The sequence below is a fragment of the Trachypithecus francoisi genome, unplaced genomic scaffold, assembly GCF_009764315.1.
Source record: "Trachypithecus francoisi isolate TF-2019V2 unplaced genomic scaffold, Tfra_2.0 Lachesis_group16, whole genome shotgun sequence".
NCBI lineage: Eukaryota > Metazoa > Chordata > Mammalia > Primates > Cercopithecidae > Trachypithecus > Trachypithecus francoisi.
The window spans coordinates 11,417,219-11,436,099 of NW_022681461.1; the positions used below are offsets into that span (position 1 = coordinate 11,417,219).

At 37.8% G+C, this 18,881-nt stretch overlaps 1 protein-coding gene across 8 annotated transcripts in view; it reads left to right on the top strand.

Annotated features, from left to right (window-relative positions):
- TUT7 (terminal uridylyl transferase 7) overlaps positions 1–18,881 on the top strand; it is a 66,497-nt gene that overhangs the window by 41,400 nt on the left and 6,216 nt on the right. For 3 of the 8 annotated variants that reach the window (XM_033236907.1, XM_033236906.1, XM_033236908.1), the window contains exons 18-28: positions 677–780; positions 1,474–1,563; positions 1,928–2,041; positions 2,217–2,294; positions 2,859–3,036; positions 6,221–6,268; positions 6,513–6,604; positions 8,408–8,523; positions 11,017–11,342; positions 13,317–13,390; positions 13,752–13,815. In XM_033236907.1, coding sequence (XP_033092798.1) covers positions 677–780; positions 1,474–1,563; positions 1,928–2,041; positions 2,217–2,294; positions 2,859–3,036; positions 6,221–6,268; positions 6,513–6,604; positions 8,408–8,523; positions 11,017–11,342; positions 13,317–13,390; positions 13,752–13,815 — 1,284 coding nt within the window. The remainder of the gene's footprint in view (positions 1–676; positions 781–1,473; positions 1,564–1,927; positions 2,042–2,216; positions 2,295–2,858; positions 3,037–6,220; positions 6,269–6,512; positions 6,605–8,407; positions 8,524–11,016; positions 11,343–13,316; positions 13,391–13,751; positions 13,816–18,881) is intronic. The other 5 variants (XM_033236910.1, XM_033236909.1, XM_033236912.1 and 2 more) reach the window with 3 other exon arrangements.

An 18,881-nucleotide genomic window follows, 5' to 3' on the forward strand; every position in this document is an offset into this window, starting at 1 on the left:
CCTATGCCTTATATTCCATTCCCTCATGTTCATTCTGTAACCTATACAATTCTCTGGAACTTCCCTGAACATACCATTCTATTTCAGGCATCTATTCTTTTTGTGTAGTTTGCCTTGCCTGGTAAATTCCCTCAACTGCCACTATTTTTGCTGGGTTTTCTCTCTTTTTCAAAGCTTAGCTCAGGTAATTTCCTCTCTCCTATTGAAATTAACTCCTATTAACTTCATAACTTCTAGCTTTAAGGTGAGTAACTTGTTTGGAGGATGATTGTCCCTTAGGCTTTTCTCCAAATTAGATATAGTCACATGGAGAGAATAGGTGGGAACCACATACTTCAGACTCTGTAGTAGTTTCCTCTGTTTTGGTATTTGTCTGACTGACAGCTGTATACACATGCATGTACACACATGCACACATGTGTGTACATACGATCCAGTAAGTTCCCAGAGGGGAGTTACTGAGTCTTGTAGTTCTAGTATCAATGTGTTTAATAAATGTAAACTTTGCCATCTTCCCAGATGTTTGTTAATAATGGAATTCTTTGATGAGTCCTAATGAATGCAATGAAACAGGCCAAAGTTAGGTTTACACCATTTAATATTGAAACATTAACATAAGAGTGAGTTATATCTCCAGCTGCTGTGTTTAATGATAACATTTTATTTCCCAACTTAGGTCTGAGAAACATCTTACCTATTACAACAGCAAAGGTGCCAATTGTGAAGTTCTTCCATTTGAGAAGTGGTCTGGAAGTAGATATCAGTTTGTATAACACATTGGTAAGGTTTTTTTCAGGCTTTTTGTTTAGAGAGATAAAGGGAACAAATGTCTCACCTTGCAGAAACCTCAAGTTAAAGAAGACATTCATTTCATCTTAGTCAATCTTTCAAGAGTTGTTATGCTTACTTGCTGTGAACCTGGCAGTGTTCTGAGGCTGAGAATTCAAAGATAATTCAGATATGTTTCAGGGATTTATAGGACCTGTCTGACCCTTTGGGGGTGTTTTTGCAGAGAGATCTTATGTCTACTGAAAGGGAACTGATTGTTTATTTCGCCAGCCCTTATTTTCTAGATGTTCAGACCAAGGACATACAAGAGCCATGAGGTCAGATGTTACTTATGATTCTTTATTATTGTCTAGTAAGTTAATGAAGATTGTCTTTAGGGAAAAAAAGAAAAGGTTAATTTCAGTTGAAATGTCTTCTTCCTAAAATGAATCACACTGTAAACCTATTTAGAATATTCCAGCTTAAAATCTTTTCATCTAGGCTCGCCTGGTGGTTCATGCTTGTAGTCCCAGCACTTTTGGAGGCTGATGGGGGAGGATCACTTGAGCCCAGGAGTTCATGACCAGCCTGGGCAACATAGTGAGATTGCATCTCCATTATTTAAAACAACCACCACACACAAAAAAAACAAAAAAACCCTTTACACTTCATTGTTAGTCTTATAGTGTTATTTCCTTTTAACAGGCCCTTCATAACACAAGGCTTTTATCTGCTTATTCCGCCATTGATCCCAGAGTGAAGTATTTGTGCTATACCATGAAAGTATTTACAAAGGTGAGTATGCTTCCTATTGTGACTTATCAGGAAATTTCATTGCATCTTTAAACACTGTTGAAAACATAAATCTATTTTTTAATGAACTGTAGTCATGTGAAATGCATCGTGTAGCTATTTGGGAGACCCTATGAAGAAAGCTAAAATTTTGTTCTGAATTTTATACAATGACTTGAACTTGCATGTAGCCAACTGTCCACTGCTTTGCTAGGTTGGATTGGTTTTGCCTTTGAAAATGTGATTTTTATATTAGTCCTCAACATATGCACTTTACTTTTAGTGATAATAGAATGGATGCAAAGTTAGCAGAAAACAGACTTTTCCTTTATTCTTTGTTTTCCTTTTTTGTTTTCCTTCCATCTAGATGTGTGATATTGGTGATGCATCTAGAGGCAGCTTATCATCATATGCATATACTCTTATGGTGCTATATTTTCTCCAGCAGAGGAATCCACCGGTCATTCCTGTCCTTCAAGAGGTATTAGTGAATGAAATTGTATTTCTTCTCTGGAAAACTGGGTGCTCTCTGAGCCTTTCTCCTCCTCTAAAATTCTGTGGTTCTGTAGTTAATTTTTTTACCTATTTTCCTAGAAGTTTTTGTATCAATGCATTAAGTTTGTAATCCATACTAATAGTTTAAAAATTAATTTCAGATATACAAAGGTGAAAAGAAACCTGAAATATTTGTTGATGGCTGGAATATTTATTTTTTTGATCAAATAGATGAACTGGTACGTATTTTAAGAGTAAAGATTTTCCTATATCTTTGACTAAAAATTAGCTATACTACAGTGTAGATGGCCAACAACTATTTTATTGCTTGTTTTATTTATTTATCTTATGATAGTAACAAAAGTAGTGTTTACAGATGTTTTCTTTGATGTGAAAATATTTTTACTAAGCCAAGTGAATTTCTAGGGACTATATTTAGTATTTCTTTAATGCCTAATAATTCCAAGTGGTTAAGTAACTTTATTCCAAGTGAATATTTGTTCTATGGTTTTTGTACCCAGAGTTTAGAAAGACTTTCACTGAACTAAAGAGATCTAATAACCTACGTATCACCAAGGCTCTTAGAATCTATTTCTGGATCCTCCGACTAACGTGTTCTGAGACTTGACACTGAAAACTCTGAGCTCTTCTATCTCCAAGTCGTAGAGTAAAGATTAAAAGTTGTATAATTGAGCTCTAGTTAATTAGAAATAAATCCAAATTTACTCCCGAAGATACAAATGAATATTGATATTAACACTTCACTAAAGACCATGGTATCCCTTGTTCCCTTCTATTTCTAGCCTGCCTATTGGCCAGAATGTGGAAAAAATACCGAATCTGTTGGGCAGTTATGGTTGGGCCTTCTTCGTTTCTACACGGAGGAATTTGATTTTAAAGAACACGTTATTAGCATCAGGAGAAAAAGTCTGCTTACAACTTTTAAGAAACAGTGGACCTCAAAATACATTGTTATTGAAGGTACGAATACAATTAAACTTGAAGTTGAATAGATGATAGAGCTTGAACTATAAGGACATTGTTCTTCCTCCTTGCAGAGCTCTTCCAGCTGCTTGGGGTGTGCAGTGCCCCAGTCTCATTGTCCATACCAGGCCAACTTGTCTTTCCAGCCTAAAGATTTGTTTTTAAATGACTGAAGCCATTTCACCATGACAAATTTTTTTACTATTGTTGGACACATAACATACTGAAGAATAAGGCAGCAGTAGTGATAAGGCAGCTTCAAGAAAGTGAGACTTTTACAACCTTCCTGTTGGAGAGTTTGAAGAGTGCCACTAAGTGAATTTTCAAGATCTTCATTCGCTATTGATGGAGTTCACCTATAAGTAATTGTATATAAATTTTGACATTTATTTTGACCATATGGAAGCCTTTTCTTTTTCTATTTTTTTATTTTTTGAGATGGAATTTTGCTCTTGTTGCCCAGGCTGGACTGCAGTAGCGCTATCTCAGCTCACTGCAACCTCTGGCTCCCAGGTCCAAGCAATTCTCCTGACTCAGCCACCTGAGTAGCTGGGATTACAGGCGCCCGCCACCACAACTAGCTAAATTTTTGTACTTCTAGTAGAGATGGGGTTTCACCATGTTGGCCAGGCTGGTCTCGAACTCCTGACCTCAGGTGATCACCCATCTCGGCCTCCCAAAGTGCTGAGATTACAGGCGTGAGCCACTGCGCCTGGCCACCTTTTCTTTTTCTGTTAAAGGTAGTGATCTATTGGAGCCATTGATGCTAATAGTTGATTGTTTATTTCCAATTTGTGGGATTCTTATTTTGAGACAAAATGGAATTTAAATGCCTTAATTGAGAAATGACCTAAGAAATATTTTTTTAATTTTAATGAGATTTAAAAATTTTTTAATATATTTGTATCACATAAATAATATGGACTATTCTAAGTTGTGGTTTTATTATTATTTCTGCATATTGGCAGTATTAAGATACAGTGAACTTTTGTAAAATGAAATTCAGATCACAATGGGTTACAAATACAGTTTTGATTTTTTAAAATCTCATGTGTCAAACACAGAACTTTTGACTTACTTCTTTTCGTTATCACTGCAGTTCTTATCATCTGTCACTTATTAAGGTATTCCTTTTTTTTTTCTTAAGACAGTTTCGCTCTGTCTTCCAGGCTGGAGTACAATGGCGCTATCTTGGCTCACTGCAACCTCCACCTCCCTGGTTCAAGTGATTCTTGTGCCTCAGCCTCCCGAGTAGCTGGGATTACAGGCATGTGCCACCACGCCTGGCTAATTTTTTTTGTATTTTTAGTAGAGACGGGGTTTCACCTTGTTGGCTAGGCTAGTTTCAAACTCCTGACCTCAGGTGATCCGCCCACTTCCGCCTCCCAAAGTGCTGAGATTACAGGTGTGAGCCACCGCACCCAGCCTATTAATTCTTTTTTAAGTTTTGAAGGTTATTATTTTTTGCCTCTAATTTTTACATTACTTTCAGACAAGCTGTTAGTAATAGGCTAAACTAAAAAAGACTTCATTCATAATCATATAACCAGCTATTTTAGAATTGAGGCATTTCAGTGGTGATAGTAGTCATTTGCTTTTGTTTTTGTGAGGGACGGAGTCTCACTGTGTCGCCCAGGCTGGAGTGTAATGGCGGGATCTCAGGTCACTGCACCCTTTGCCTCCTGGGTTCACATTCCTGGGTTCTCCTGTCATCAGCCTCCAGAGTAGCTGGGACTACAGGCACACGCCACCATGCCTGGCTGATTTTTGTATTTTTAGTAGAGACAGTGTTTCACCATGTTGGCCAGTCTGGTCTCGAACTCTTGACCTCAGTTGATTAGCCCACCTCAGCCTCCCAAAGTGCTGGGATTACAGGCGTGAGCCACAGCACCCAACCAGTAGTAGTTTCTTTAACTGCACAGTAGCTAATATTGTAGTATCTCCACTACACCAAGCAAATAACCAAAAATACACATACGCATATAAAAATCACTTGAAGAAAGAATGACCAAACTGATGAAGGTAACCTTCTCATAGCAGTGATTATTGCAGGGTTAAGCTGAAGGAAGAGTCCTATACTTCGATAAACTTAGTCTCAATCTCAATATGGTACACCTGTTACTGTTCACTAGCAGCGTAACTGGCTAGTGGAAGATGCCTCTTTTTACTTTTTTACTTCTCTTGTGTATACTATATCCATGCAGTCCTTCATTTTCTCAATAAGAGGATTCCCGAAAAAAGGTCATCGCTTTTTTCTCTTTGCCTTCTTGAATATTGTTTTAGGGATGTAAAAAATAGAAGTTAGATATCTACACATAATGTCTAAATTATGAATCATTATGGGTATGTATTATTTTAGATCACTTATAAAACAGTATTTGGATTTAGAAATAGTGCTTTTAACCCCATTTATTTCATGAGACAGTTTATTCAGATCTCTCATACATCTTTGACATTAGCACTGTTTTCATCATTCCTACCATTTTCTGGGTTATTTAACAAACAGTATTCCAAAACACATCATATATACAGCTATCTAAGATGTTTGAGATGCAGACATAGAAGATCAAATGAGAGTCTGTATTAAGCTTTTGCTGGAAATTGCATCCTGAGATCCAGGTAGCCAATGGCATGCCACTGGGACAGATGTATATTTCTGTGTGTTTTATCTTAAAAGTGTGTTTTGTAATCTCCATGATGAATTATTTTCTAAAGTGATCTTTAAGAAACTTCTTACATAGTGGGAACATTTAGTGCTAAAATGTTTTAAATGTATTTATAACTTCTATATACATCCAAAACTAGTGTCATTAAGTAGTATCAGGCTAATGTGTCTTCTGCAAACAGTATTTTGTTCAAAAATAGGCAGCCGGTCATAACATAAAGCGCTTTATAATGATTTAAATATAAAGCAGTACCCTCTATTCTGATGAACACTGTAGTGGAAAAACTTGCCTTATGTTTAGGAATATGTATTGCTTAGCTTTATTACAACTTTTAAGCTCATTTAACAGGTGTCATTTAAAACTTTTTTTTGCACTTCTTTTCTATGATGTGAATTTAAAACTTACTAATGATAAGCAAAGTAGATGATATCCTTGTCTTGTTTTATGAACTTATTGCATGAATAGTGGCATTTTCTATTTGATTACCTTATTTGCTCTTAAATTTTTTTGCCTAGATCCCTTTGATTTGAATCATAATCTTGGAGCTGGATTATCAAGGAAAAGTAAGTTACTTCATTTGTCAGTTTTATTTTTTATTTTACTTATTTATTTACTTTTATAATAGAGACAGGGTCTTGCTTTTGTTGCCCAGGTTGGTCTCAAACTCCTGGGCTCAAGCAATCCTCCTACCCCAGCCTCCCAGAGTGCTAGAATAACAGGCCCCACCAGGCCCAGGTAGTTTGTCATTTGTAATACAATCTCTTTTCCTTTTAGCCCACCTCATTGAGTTCTTACTCTTCTTTTTAGTGACAAATTTTATAATGAAGGCTTTTATCAATGGTAGAAGAGTATTTGGTATTCCTGTCAAGGGATTTCCAAAGGACTACCCCTCAAAAATGGTAAGTGTCTGTTGGAAATACAAAAAAAAAAAAAAAAGTGCCTAATTTGTACACATCACTTCAGTAGTAACTTAAACTTAAATGTTTAGAAAGTCGGTGAGTCGAGCCAAAATAAATGACTCTAGTACAGAATAATTCCCAGAGCCCCCCTTTTTCTTAAACATCCCTGGGTAAAGGCCATCAGAATAGAGAGAAATAGCAAGAATTGGAGTTTGGGTGGAAAAATTATTAATTTTGCTGCTGCTGCTTTTCCTTGTAACATGGCACCAGGGAAACATGTACCAGTTCTAGAGCAACTTCGAAAACAGAAAGAAAGTAAAGCTACACTCTAACACCTGAGGTAGCTTCCTAATAGAGAAGATGGATTTAAGGTTGTTCCATTCTTGTTCTCCTCTTTGATACCTTTTTTTTTTTTCCTGGTTATCTGTGCTAGCCTTCATAGGTGCATTGCTGTTCTGCCAGCATTTGGCTGGATGCCGGCCTTGGCCAAGCCCAGATTGTACATATCTAGAATCTAGATTTTCCAATCTGCTTGCAAAAAGTAGTAAATCCTCTGCTGGGACTAGGGGGATAACAGTGCTTCCTGTAGCAGACAGGTATCTCTTCTCATATAACTTGATACTCGAGTTTTTAAGGAACCACATTTATTGAAAACAAAGCAAAATTATGTCAAAAAAATAACTTCAGTGAGAGAAAAATGGCTAGGGACTAGATGGTCTTGTTAAGAATAATGTTATGTTTTTCTGCATTAATTTCCTTATAAAGACTTTTAAATGTTATTTTTAATTGACATAATTTAGGGAGCACAATGTGATGATTTGATACATGTATATGGAATGATGAAATCAAGTTAATTAACATATATATATCACCTCACCACTTTTTGTGGGGAGACATTTGAGATTTACTCCTAATTCTCTTGAAATATGCACTGTTATTGACTATAGTCACCCTGCTGCGCTTATTCCTCCTGTCTATCTGAAACTGTGTACCCTTTGACCAACAACCCCCATTCCCTCTCTCCTCCCAGTGAAGACTTTTAAAATTTAGCATAAGTGTTATTGTTTTATAGGCACATTCAGTGTTTGATTACATCTGGTTTTTGCTAGATATTGATGTGGCTTCTACACCAGTGCTTCTGAAACTTGTTAGAACAAATCACCTGAGGATTTTGTTAAAGTGCAGATTCTGATTCAGCAAGTCTAAGATCAGGCTCAAGACTGCTTTTCCAGCAAGCTCCCTGGGGATGCTCATGTTGCTGGCCTCCACCTTAATTTTAGTACAAAGGGGCTACAGGCTAGACCATTATCTTTCCTTTGTTCCGTTATTTTTCCTTCGTAGCCACAACTAAGCAAAGTAGCAACACATAGTTTTTTTTTCTTTTCCTCAATATAATCTGTGTGATGCAAATCATGTTTCTCAATTCATTAGGTTTTAGCCTTTTCATTTGATGAGGAGACAAAGCCTTTGTACCTGGCCTCAACTCCCTCCCACATCCTGGGAAAACTGACTCACAGGGATGTGTAATCCGCTTCTTTAGAAGTGTGCTTAAACCTTTTAGGGTTGTGGCTCGTGAGTGCTCTGCATGACTAAAAGGAATAAACAAAAATGGATTTAGTTAAAACTATCCTGAGTTAGACCTTGATAGTTTTAGATTTTGTTTGGAATTAAGCAGTATAAATAATATTTATTAAAAGTAATGTTATATCAACATTGAATTGTAAGATGACTGTTTAATATCTGGTTAGTTTTGTGTTCCGATCTCACATGAATAGTTCAGACTTTTATATATTTATGTTCTAGGAATACTTTTTTGATCCAGATGTGTTAACTGAAGGAGAGCTGGCCCCAAATGATAGATGTTGTCGAATTTGTGGGAAAATCGGACACTTTATGAAAGACTGTCCTATGAGGAGAAAGTAAGTAAATTTTCAAAAGGGGTGGTTGTGTTTTTATTTTCTTAATGTCCCAATTTTTAAATCAGGTACTATTATAACAAAGAAAATACACTTGTGTGAAATCCAGCAGTTTTCAGATACATTTAAGTTTTTTATTTTATTTTATTTTATTTTATTTTATTTTTTTGAGACGGAGTCTGGCTCTGTCACCCAAGCTGGAGTGCACTGGCCAGATCTCAGCTCACTGCAAGCTCCGCCTCCTGGGTTCACACCATTCTCCTGCCTCAGCCTCCCGAGTAGCTGGGACTACAGGCGCCCGCCACCTCGCCCGGCTAGTTTTTTGTATTTTTTAGTAGAGATGGGGTTTCACCGTGTTAGCCAGGATGGTCTCGATCTCCTGACCTTGTGATCCACCCGCCTCGGCCTCCCAAAGTTTTATTTTATTTTTTAATGAAATGAAGTGATTTAAAACATGACTTTAGGCCAGGTGCAGTGGTTCACGCCTGTAATCCCAGCACTTTGGGAGGCTGAGACGAGTGGATCACCTGAGGTCAGGAGTTCAAGACCAGCCTGACCAACATGGTGAAACTCCATCTCTACTAAAAATTAGCCAGGCATGGTGGTGGGCGCCTGTAATCCCAGCTACTCGGGAGGCTGAGGCTGGAGAATCGCTTGAACCCAGGAGAGGGAGATTGCAGTGAGCCAAGATCACACCATTGCACTCCAGCCTGGGCAACAGAGCGAGATTCTGTCTCAAAAAAAAAAAGACCAGGTGTAGTAGCTCACGCCTGTAATCCCAGCACTTTGGGAGGCCAAGGTGGGCGGATCCCTTGAGGCTAGGAGTTCAAGACCAGCCTTGCCAACATGGCGAAAAGAGGAAACAAAAATTCTTCCTTTTTACAGTAGTGAGAAGTTCAGAATCATTTTAGTCAGTGAACAAAGGAGCTCCTTCAGGAGCTCAGTGATGTTTCTAATGTACAGTACCTGTTCAGCACGTTGGGATTTATATTCACAAACAGTTCACTGGATTTTAACACTCTTTGTTTGTATTCCACTTAACCCTTAATAATTGTTGTGAGTAAGTAAGCCACGCAGTTTAGTCACCATGCTTTCTTCTCGTGGCGTTTATGGGGAGGCAAGAGAAACATGTTTTTGCTTGCTTGCCTGGGACACGTTGTTTTGGTGGTGTTTTTAACAGTACAGTAATGGTGTAGTGGTAACAATAATGGTGTTTTTAACTGTACAGTAATGGTGTTTTTAACTGCACAGCAAATGGTGTAGTGGTGTACAGTAATGGTGTTTTTAACAGTACAGTAATGGTGTAGTGGTAACAGTAATGGTGTTTTTAACAGTACAGTAATGGTGTAGTGGTAACAGTAATGGTGTTTTTAACTGTACAGTAATGGTGTAGTGGTGACAGTAATGATGTTTTTAACTGTACAGTAATGGTGTTTTTAACTGCACAGCAAATGGTGTAGTGGTGTACAGTAATGGTGTTTTTAACTGTACAGTAATGATGTAGTGGTAACAGTAATGGTGTTTTTAACTGTACAGTAATGTAGTGGTAACAGTAATGGTGTTTTTAACTGTACAGTAATGTAGTGGTAACAGTAATGGTGTTTTTAACTGTACAGTAATGATGTAGTGGTAACAGTAATGGTGTTTTTAACTGTACAGTAATGGTGTTTTTAACTGTACAGTAATGATGTAGTGGTAACAGTAATGGTGTTTTTAACTGTACAGTAATGGTGTAGTGGTAACAGTAATAGTGTTTTTAACTACAGTAATGGTGTAGTGGTGGTGTTTTTAACTGTACAGTAATGGTGTTTTTAACTGTACAGTAATGGTGTAGTAGTAACAGTAATGGTGTTTTTAACTACAGTAATGGTGTAGTGGTGGTGTTTTTAACTGTACAGTAATGGTGTAGTGGTGGTGTTTTTAACTGTACAGTAATATTTTGAAACGTGGTGCTCAAATTAGGTTACCATCTGGAATTTGAGAAGCCTTTTTTTTTCAGTCCTTTTTTTCATTACTCAAAAATCAGTGATTATTAGGACAAGGGAGAAATGATTTTGACATTTTGAGAACATAAATCTTATAACCATTGTTCCTTTGTGAATTTAAGCCTTCACATCTAAAATTTCCAGTGCCTAGTAAAGAAAGAATGCTAATGTGCCAGAAAGGCCATTCAAGAAATCACTCCGAATATGATTTGCCTTTCATTACATCGGTGTCAAAGTAGGCATTCAGCCACGGAGTGCCATTCACTGCAGTTACTGGTTTCACAGCACTAGAGCAGCTTTGAAAATGAAAAAGAAAAACTGCACCCTTAATCCCTGAAGAGACATCTTAATAGAGAAGATGGATTTTCATTTAGGTTCTTGCTTTTCCTTTTAAACTTTCTGTTCCTGGTTCTCTCTTAAATCTAGAATTGCCTTAATATTTTGGGAGTTGCCTTAATATTTTGTTAGGCTTCTGTTTAGATTTTTGCCACTAATATGATGTCTTCTACAGAGTGAGACGGCGGCGAGATCAGGAAGATGCCCTGAACCAAAGACACCCTGAGAACAAGGAACAAAGAAGCAAAGAGGGCAAAGAAATTCACAACAAATACACAGAAAGGGAGGTGTCAACAAAAGAAGATAAGCCCATACAGTGCACACCTCACAAAGCCAAGCCAGTGCGGGCAGCTGCTGACCTGGGGAGGGAGAAGATCCTCAGACCACCAGTGGAAAAATGGAAGAGACAGGATGACAAAGACTTAAGAGAAAAACGTTGTTTTATTTGTGGAAGAGAAGGGCACATTAAAAAGGAATGCCCACAGTTTAAAGGCTCTTCAGGTATGGACACCTATCACACCTTGATGTTTGCTCTAACATCTCAAGGGAAATCTCCTTTTTAGAGCTCTTTACTATTTTAGTTATCTTCTTTATCAATATATTTACTCAAAAAAGATCTTGTTTTCAAGAAAGTAAAATCCCTTCCCCCTCCTTTAATGTTGATCCTCCATATATCTTATTCCTGGCTTTATTTAGAGTCTTAAAAGAGTCATTTGGTGAACTTTTCTAAGATTGTCAGTGAGGTGAAAGTGCAGTCATCCCTGGTACCTGCAAATGTAACCTCAGTGACCAGAAAAGAAGCTGCAACTTGAGCTTTGCTACTTGGTATATGTACTTGTGAAATCAAATCACAGGGGTGGCGGTAGCTAGAGTTATCTCAGGACACCATGCTCTGTGTGCAGGTGAGCCACACACAGGCACCTGCATAGAAAAGGGAACAGAAAGAAATAGGCTGCATAGTTAGCAGTGGGTATATCTGCAGAGGGGAATTATGGAAGATTTCTTTCTGTAGATTTTGTCATTTTGATTTTCTACAAGTGAGCATGATTATTCTTATGATGAAGAAAATATCTATTAGCCATCATTAGTACAACACCATCCCCAAATCTGGCCGCTTTGAGTTGTTAAATACAAATTGGCCATTTTTGCTAAATGGGTGAAATGTCTGTTGTGGGCACCTTTTAAGCAGACTACTAACTATAAGGGTACCTTGTGTGTGTATAATAAGTAATGATTTACAAAACAATTTACCTTCTCACTTCCCAGAACTGTGCAAGTGATGAAATTTGATGAGCATAGAAAAGAAATCTTGGGAAGTAATTTTTTTCTATTTAAGTAGTCAATCCTGTCGCTATCCTCAGTTGTATATATATGTTTGTGGACACCATAAACTGTCAGCTGCTTTACAGTTTCCTTAAAATACTCCATGTGTATAGTTCTTGGAACAAGAATACCTCTCTTCTATTTTATTTTATCATATTCAGCAATATAGTGTATCTTTTTTTGAGACAGGAGATTTTTAGATCATACCCATTCTTTTTTAAAGGAGCTTTATATGAAAAGAAAAATATTTAAAATTTTTTATCTATTATTTTTAGAGTAGGGTTTAAATGTTTATGAAAGATCCAGCTTTAGCTGCTCACATGGGACATATACCAGAATAAAGTGATTTTCTTGTCTTGTTTTAAGAGGAAAATGTATTTAAAAGAAATTACAATAATAGTTGCTAACGTTCATTGAGCATTCATGATGAGTTAGGCAGTATTTTAAGTACATTACATGGATAATTTTTACAACAGCTTCATTAAATGCGTTAATATCTGCAGTTTTATGGGTAAGGAAACTGTAAATAGTATAGATAAGTTTTAAATAGTATTCCCAGAATTATTCCCAAAATTACTGGAAGCCTGTGTTGATTACTCATGACTGAAACATTATTACAGTCTTCCTCTTTGGTACAACGAAGTGGAGAATTTGCCCCAGCTTTGATGAATTTCTGTTTTCTTGCTAGCAGCAAGTTTTAAGTTGTTTACTAGGGAAGCTCTCACAACAGTTAGAACAGTGATTTTGGCAGCCTGTGGGGGACAGCAGCAACTCAAAAAGAGGGGGGAGTCTGGGTGGCAGGGGGATTATCAAGCATAAGGAAGAGCACTTATCTGGAAATGTGGTCCCTTTCGATTGCAGTCCTGACACATTGAAGTTAGTAGTCATATTTTAAACGTGAAATGACAGTGGTGGCATGGAGATAGATACAGGGAATTTCCCTTGGTGGCAGTTAAAAAATAATTAGTTGCTTCTTCCTGTCTAAAACTTATGCTGCTCTCTCTTGTTTCTTCAGATGTATTGCTCCTTTGTCCACACAATGTACTGAGTGGAGCTTCTGTCACACCAACAGACAGTCTCTCTGAAAATGTGAAAACAGGGCTACTGCTTTCAGTGTAAAGTAGGGACAAAAAGTGCTAATTTCTTTTTTAGGAATGTCTAAATCAGATTGTATGTTTGGATCCCCCTCACCTGTACCATTGAAACCAATTGGTCCATTTGTTCAGGTAAACCAAGAAGGAGGTGTGTCTGTCATCTGTTCACTCAGGAGATGCTCCCTGAATGCTCTCAGCTCTGTGCCAGGTCCTTGGCGCCATGCTGGCAGCCCGGGCCCTCCTTCCTGTGGCTGACCTGCAGCATTCTTTCTGTCTGTGCCGCGTGGGTGTGGTGCGTGGTGAGGCTTGCTGGGCACCGCATGGCAGGGCCGCATTTCAGAACTCCTGCATATGGTCTCGCTTTTCAGTTAACTTGCAAAATTCTGCCACCCACATGCCTTATTTCAGCTCTCCTTGGATATGGTTTCGGTTTTAAGGCTGTTTCAGATGCTCTTCCTTTCAATTTTGTAAACCAGTGTATTTCATTTTTTAGGCAGTGCTTTTACATGAAGACAAAAAGAAACAAAAAACAACAATATTTTTGAGTCCCCAGTCAGGTATGTGGGTTTTAAAAAAAACAAATGTGTGTTATTTTATTTACTGCATACTTTACCACATGCCTTTTGAGATTCTTTCTCTGAATACATGCTTTTAACAGGGATTGGACATCAGAATGACTTGGGGGAACTTTAAAACATACGGTTGCCCATCCTCTACCTTTATTTCCTAAAGCTCATTCTTCAGTGGGTAAGCATGGGCCTGTGTGTTTTGTAAATTCCAAGTGGTGTTTATACCACCCACGAGTGGCAACCAGAGTCTTCAATTATTTGTTCCAGTCCCATGCTTTTTGTTGCTGCTGTCTTGCCTGCAGTGTTTTCTCCTCCTGGAGAGTATTTGCCACACACAAAGTAAAGAAAAAAAATAAGCTTAGCCTGAACTCCACTGTTCCCTCTCAGCTACTTCATTTATTCATTCTTTCAACAAATAGTTATCCAGCCGCTCCCTCCCTTTCTAAGTTCAGGACACCGGCCTCAACACTGAAGATACGGCGGTGAATAAGCAAAGCCCCTTCTCTCATTTACTCTGCATCCTTCTCAGAAGAGGGTAGACGATAAAGAGATACAGAGACAATATGTCATGTGGTGGCACATGCTAGGAAGAAATAACAAAACAGGAAAAGGGAAAGAGAATGGTTGGCGAAGGAGGCAGCCTCTCTGGTAAAGTAACATTTAAGCAAAGAATGAAATGAAACAAAGGAGCCCGTCCGGGGAAATTGGTGTCAGACTGGTAAACTCAGAGACGGAAACAGGTGTTGTCTCACAGCATCACTGAGGCCGTGTGGCAGGAGTGCAACACGATTGGAAACTTGAGACAGAGAAGAAATTTGAAAAAAAAAAAACAGAGTGGAGCAGGCAGGAGGGTGAGTGAGTGGTGGAGGTGGAGGTAAAGTCAGAGGGTGGATAGATCTGGATTATGAAGCACCTTCAGCAGTGGTAGTGACTGTTTTTGTTGGTTTTTTTGCCCCTTTAAGTGAAATGAGAGAGTATTTTCGGGTTTTGAGCCAAGGAGTGATATTATCTGAATCCTGTTTTAAAAGGCTCATTATGGCTGCTGTGTGGAGGCAGGGTAGCTACTTAGAAACCAACCCACCTCAGCCTCCCCATTTATAGAGATGGGGTCTCACTATGTTGCCCAGACTGGTCTTGAACTCCTGGCCTCATGTGATCCTCCCACCTTGGCCTCCGAAAATACCAAAATGATAGATATGAGCCACCACATCTGGCCATAAGCTTCAGCCTTGAGCAGACACTTTCTAAACACTTTATTTAGGAAAAAAAAAAATGAATTATTGCATAGCCACGGTGTTCATTTTGCTGAGAATCTTGTAGCATAGTGTTGACAATTATGTGGGTGTAATTTCTAGCTTTGTGATTCTGAGAGACTGCCTTATCCTCCATATGCCTCAGTTTCCTCATGTGTAAAAAGGGGTTAATAATAATACCTGACAGGGATGTTGAGAAATCCGTGTAAAAGTACTTAGAACAGCGCCTGCATGTAGTGAGAGCAGAGAAAAGGTTCGTGGTGGTGATTGCATGGATGTTATTATTCCTTCAGGGTGTCACCAAGTCTTCCAGTGCCAGCATTGTTCCATTGAGAGAGAAATACAGATGCTAGGCATATACCTAGAAATGGCATTGACAATAAGTTATGATTTCTGTAATTATCTTCTGAGTAAAAAACCTGCATATTTATAAATCTTTTGAGCAACTGGAAAAAAAGTATTAACTTAAATTTACTACAGGAAAAATGTATTGCAATAATTATGTTACTTATACCAGAAAAAATTATGTGACTTTATACCAGACAAAATAAAACATTTATAGGTGGTTAAAATCTATCCTATCCAATAAATTGGACTCTTCCAAGTAAGTGTATGACAGATGATAGAACTGTTTAGTTTATCCGTGATATGTGTATTCAAATTATTTATGTTGTTATAAATGTGAACTGTATCTCACCTGTAAGTAGTGTTAATTTCCCCACAGCTCTTCCTTTCCGTAGTACTAAGTATGTCTTTGGGCCACTGGTAGTTTCTCAAGAGAGCATGTTGATACGGACAGCCCCCCTACTCCCATATATGGTGTATTGACCTTAGGCAAGAGATGTGGTTTCTCTGAGCTCCAGATGTGTCATCTATAAAATTGGTGTTAACACCGTTTATCTCATAGGGTGCTAAGAAGATTAAGTACCCCCCAGAGCAGGCACTCAGTCAAGTTCTCTTTCCTCTCGTGATACCTACCCCCATCCTTTCCTCTAGGCTGCATATAGTTCTTTCCTCCCAAAGGAGATCATAGTAGATAGAAAATCCCGTGAATGTCCTTGCTCTTTGTTGTTACCTCCCTCCGCCCCATCCCCCCACACACAATGCCTTAGATATGCAGTAGGTTTTATTGATTAGAGGTGAACTTATTTGGAAGGAATAAAAAGACAAAACAGGAGAATGGTCAAGAACATGAGTTTTAGAGTGAGACACTTGAGTTTGAAATCCAGCCCAACCATTTACTAGTTGTATGACCTCTGTCAAGTTATGCAACCGCTGTGTGCCTCAGTTTCCTTTTTGGTCAATTGGTGCTAACACCTCACAGGACGATTGTAAGGATTACCTTCATGTAGATAAAGCACTTAACACAGCATCGACACATCTCATCACTCAATAAATTATCACTGCCCTTTGTTACTGTGGTTAGCAAACACTTGCTGTAATTTATCTCTTCTAACTTGGAGGACAAATAAATAATGGAAATTTTTAACAAAAGTATGTAGAGATTGTGGTACCACAGTGATAAACTGATTTTTATGCTTAAGTTAATTACTCTGGTTTGTGTATGACAGTTTATTCAGTATGAGAATCTCAGAAAACTAATGTTCTTTTTTATTCCTTAATCTTCCTACCCTTTTTTTGGTAAAGAAAATTACCAAAAAAAAAAAAAAAAAAAAAACAACAACTACCTCTGTCTTTTTATTTATTCCATTTTAATCTCATGGCTTGGAATCTGAGAAATTGGAGTTGCTGGAAGAGATTGGTGGATATCTTTTTGCTGTCATGGTGATGTATTCTTTTACAGCGTTTATCATTGACCAGAATTTTAAAGCCTGCTTATTTTAAAAAACAAAAACCAGTGATCTTTATGAAAATAAGTTTAAAATAATAGAAATACTTTTTAAAATAGTGTGGGGAGAGCTCATTGTCAGTGAATATAGATCATTATGTTGATACCCTTTTTTGGATATTCTAGTGTATTAATATACCGTTGTTTATTTAATCATGTCTTATTAATGGACTGGCTGTTTTCACATATTTGATATATCATGTGTCTTCACAGCTTGTGCTTGCATATTCTTTCCCACAATATTGGAAATCCACATATTTCCTTGTACATTTTTAAAGTTGATATCTAAATCTTTCATTGTAGTTGCAAAGCATGTAATTTCTTGGGGGAGGGGGTCTGTAAATATTGACATTTTAAAATAAAACTTTTAAATCAGCCTTAAATGTATCAAATGAAGTATAAATATTATTGCCTTGTCATACCCACCATCATTTATATACAGCTCAGCTCTTCTTTAACAGGCAAAAATTATATATCATTTTCCTTTGCTCCTTGAATTCCTTTGTTGTACTTCTACAGAATTTCAGCATAAGATGATATATTTTGTTTGTTTGAACTTCTCCCTGAGATGATATATTTTTATTACACATTTTCAGATATTTTATTGAGTAGCTTATCATGCTTATCTGCAACAAAAATGACAGAGGTGACAAGCTAGACCCTGTCTATTTTCTATAAATTTTTAAGCTTTTTATTAAATCTCAAAGGATGAAAATGTCTTCTACATTGAGTTTTCACAATTCATAGAATATATAATTGATCAAAACAAATGTTACAAATTTTAATTAAAAATTACTTTTTATGTTTACTTACTGAAAACGACTTTTATTTGTAAGAAAGGTGAGATTTTTTCCCTATACGTTCATGTATCTTTGGGTCAATATTATTCACTGCATTAATGAAGCTGTTCCTTTTCTCTCCCTAATTGTTTTGTTTTTATAGTTGATAAAAATGGAAAAACCCCAATATTCTTTTTTTTTTTTTTTTTTTTGAGGCGGAGTCTCGCTCTGTCGCCCGGGCTGGAGTACTGTGGCCGGATCTCAGCTCACTGCAAGCTCCGCCTCCCGGGTTCACGCCATTCTCCTGCCTCAGCCTCCCGAGTAGCTGGGACTACAGGCACCCGCCACCTCGCCCGGCTAGATTTTTGTATTTTTTTTTTTAGTAGAGACGGGGTTTCACCGTGTTCGCCAGGATGGTCTCGATCTCCTGACCTTGTGATCCGCCTGTCTCGGCCCCCCAAAGTGCTGGGATTACAGGCTTGAGCCACCGCGCCCGGCCCCCAATATTCTTTATGATGGCAAATTAAAAATAATAGAAATACTTTAAGAGTTTGGGAATAGAAGATACATTACAATAGTGCCACTCAATTATTTTGATTCCTTCTTAATTACATGACCAAAAATCACAGTGATGTCTCATCAAAAATTGTTTGTAATGATCATCCACTATCAGTGTAATTTTATGAAAGCTAAAAATTTGGATTTTAATTAGAGGCATTTACATTTACCACAGATACCAGCATTTTGTTTGCTTCTCCTCTTCTCTGGGTTTTTTTTTTTTTTTTTGCCTCGTGGCAATACACCACAGTAAGATTTGGCTGGTTAGGAGATACGCCTTTCTTTTGTAAAGTAGGTGAATAATTGTGAAAGGGGAGTTAGAAAGGATAGGTAGAGTGATTCCTGAAAACCAGCCTAAACCTTGACCACAAAGGCATTCACAGGCATATAATTTTTAAGAAAGAGTATATATGGAAGTTGAAGAGCTGGAAATTGACACTCTCAAAACTATCCTTGTGGCCGGGCGCCATGGCTCACGCCTGTAATCCTGGCACTTTGGGATGCCAAGGCGGGCAGATCACCTGAGGTTGAGAGTTCAAGACCAGCCTGGCCAACATGGTGAAACCCCATCTCTACTAAAAGTGCAAATTCAGTCAGGTGTACTGGTGTGCACCT